The sequence below is a fragment of the Trichechus manatus genome, unplaced genomic scaffold, assembly GCF_000243295.1.
Source record: "Trichechus manatus latirostris isolate Lorelei unplaced genomic scaffold, TriManLat1.0 scaffold00105, whole genome shotgun sequence".
Classification (NCBI taxonomy): Eukaryota; Metazoa; Chordata; class Mammalia; order Sirenia; family Trichechidae; genus Trichechus; species Trichechus manatus.
The window spans coordinates 1,222,604-1,224,112 of record NW_004444041.1 but is presented as its reverse complement, the minus strand read 5'-3'; the positions used below and the strand labels follow the sequence as shown (position 1 = coordinate 1,224,112).

At 47.4% G+C, this 1,509-nt stretch overlaps 1 protein-coding gene across 1 annotated transcript in view; it reads left to right on the top strand.

The window, feature by feature from the left end:
• Positions 1-985: 985 nt before the first annotated feature.
• The window catches only part of LOC105756638 (uncharacterized), a 20,047-nt gene continuing 19,523 nt past the window's right edge, over positions 986-1,509 (top strand). The window contains exon 1 of the mRNA XM_023737642.1: positions 986-1,056. Coding sequence (XP_023593410.1) covers positions 986-1,056 — 71 coding nt within the window. The remainder of the gene's footprint in view (positions 1,057-1,509) is intronic.

Sequence of the window (1,509 nt, the reverse complement as noted above, 5' to 3'; positions counted from 1 at the left end):
ATAACTTCATTTACTCCTTTAGTCGACAAATACTTAATGACCACCTAACATAGGGCTGGAATTCTTCCTTACAGTGGTAATAAACTTGTGAACACCAAGAATCAACTCCCCCTTATGGAAAGCTTAGATTCTGACAGGAGATGGTCAATGAACACACATACAAAGACATAAACAAGATATGCAAGATAATCAATCATACAGACCAAAGTGGGGCAAGGGAGATGATATTGTTTCCAGGTGACGACTAGGGAGGCCACTCTGAGGGGAAGATATTCAAACTGAGCCTGAGACATAAAATAGTGCCCCAGACTCCAGGAAGATCTAAGGTGGAGTCTCCCAGGCATGGGTAGAGCAGGTGTAAGGGGTCATCTGCGAGAGGTAAGAGGCTGAGCTCTTTGGAGCCCTAATTCTAATCTTAACAGGTTAAGTAAACAGGTGTTGGATTCAGGATTCAGCTAATTGCAACTCCCCCTCCAGTTCTGAAGCCCAGTTCTTGGTAAGTAGAAGTGTGAGACCTCTGGTTTGAGAACTTGCAGACATCCCAGGCCAAGGGTACCGGAGAAGGTGCTGGGTTGGGAAAGAATGCGAGGGAGCCATTCACTCTCTCCCTCTGTGGTTCTGAGTGCAAATGCCCACTCTCTCGTGCTGATAACACCCTCCTTCCAGATAGGCTTATCGGTGAGCGGGCACCCTTGGGTGGTGCAAACACGGCCAGCATTCTGCATCTTTTGTTCTCGGGGTGGTATTTAGTTGTTATTCATCAGATTCCAATAATAATGACATTGCACCTTCCCCAATGGAGAATTGGACATGACCGTGGGGGGAAGGAGGTGATCAGCCTTCTGCGCCAAGTGCTCAAGACTCAGGAGCCCAGGGGTATAAAGGGAAGTTATGCACGGAGCTGTGCAGCCTCGTCAAAGCACCTCATGAGCTGCGACGCTGTGAACACAGATCCTCAAAGATGCAGACCCTATTCTTGACCATCATGCTCAGCCTGATCGCCACGCTACAGGCCCAGGACCCCCTGTCCTTTGCCTGGGAAGAGCAGAATGTGAGGCACAGATGAGGTAGGGGCAGGTGCAGGAGAAAGGCTTCTGCCTGAGGTCAGGGGTCCTGCTGTAGGAGTGCCTTTTTTTTTTTTTTTAACTTTCCATTTCCCTCTCTCCCCAGCCCCTGGTAACCACTGATCTGCTTCTGTCTCAGTACATTTGCCTATTCTAGATACTTTCTCCAAGCGAGATCCTCCAATATTTGTCCTTTTGTATTTGACTTGTGTCACTCAGCATCTTTTCAAGGTTCATCCATTTTGTAACATGTATCAGGACCTCAGTTCTCTTTATGGCCGAGTAGTATTCCATTGTATGGATGGGCCGCGTTTTATTCATTCATCCACTGACAGACACTTGGGATGTTTCCACCTTTTGGCTGTTGAGAATAGTGCTGTTATGAACGTTGGTGTACAAGTTTCTATTTGAGTCCCTGTTCTCAAGTCTTTTGCGTTCATACCCA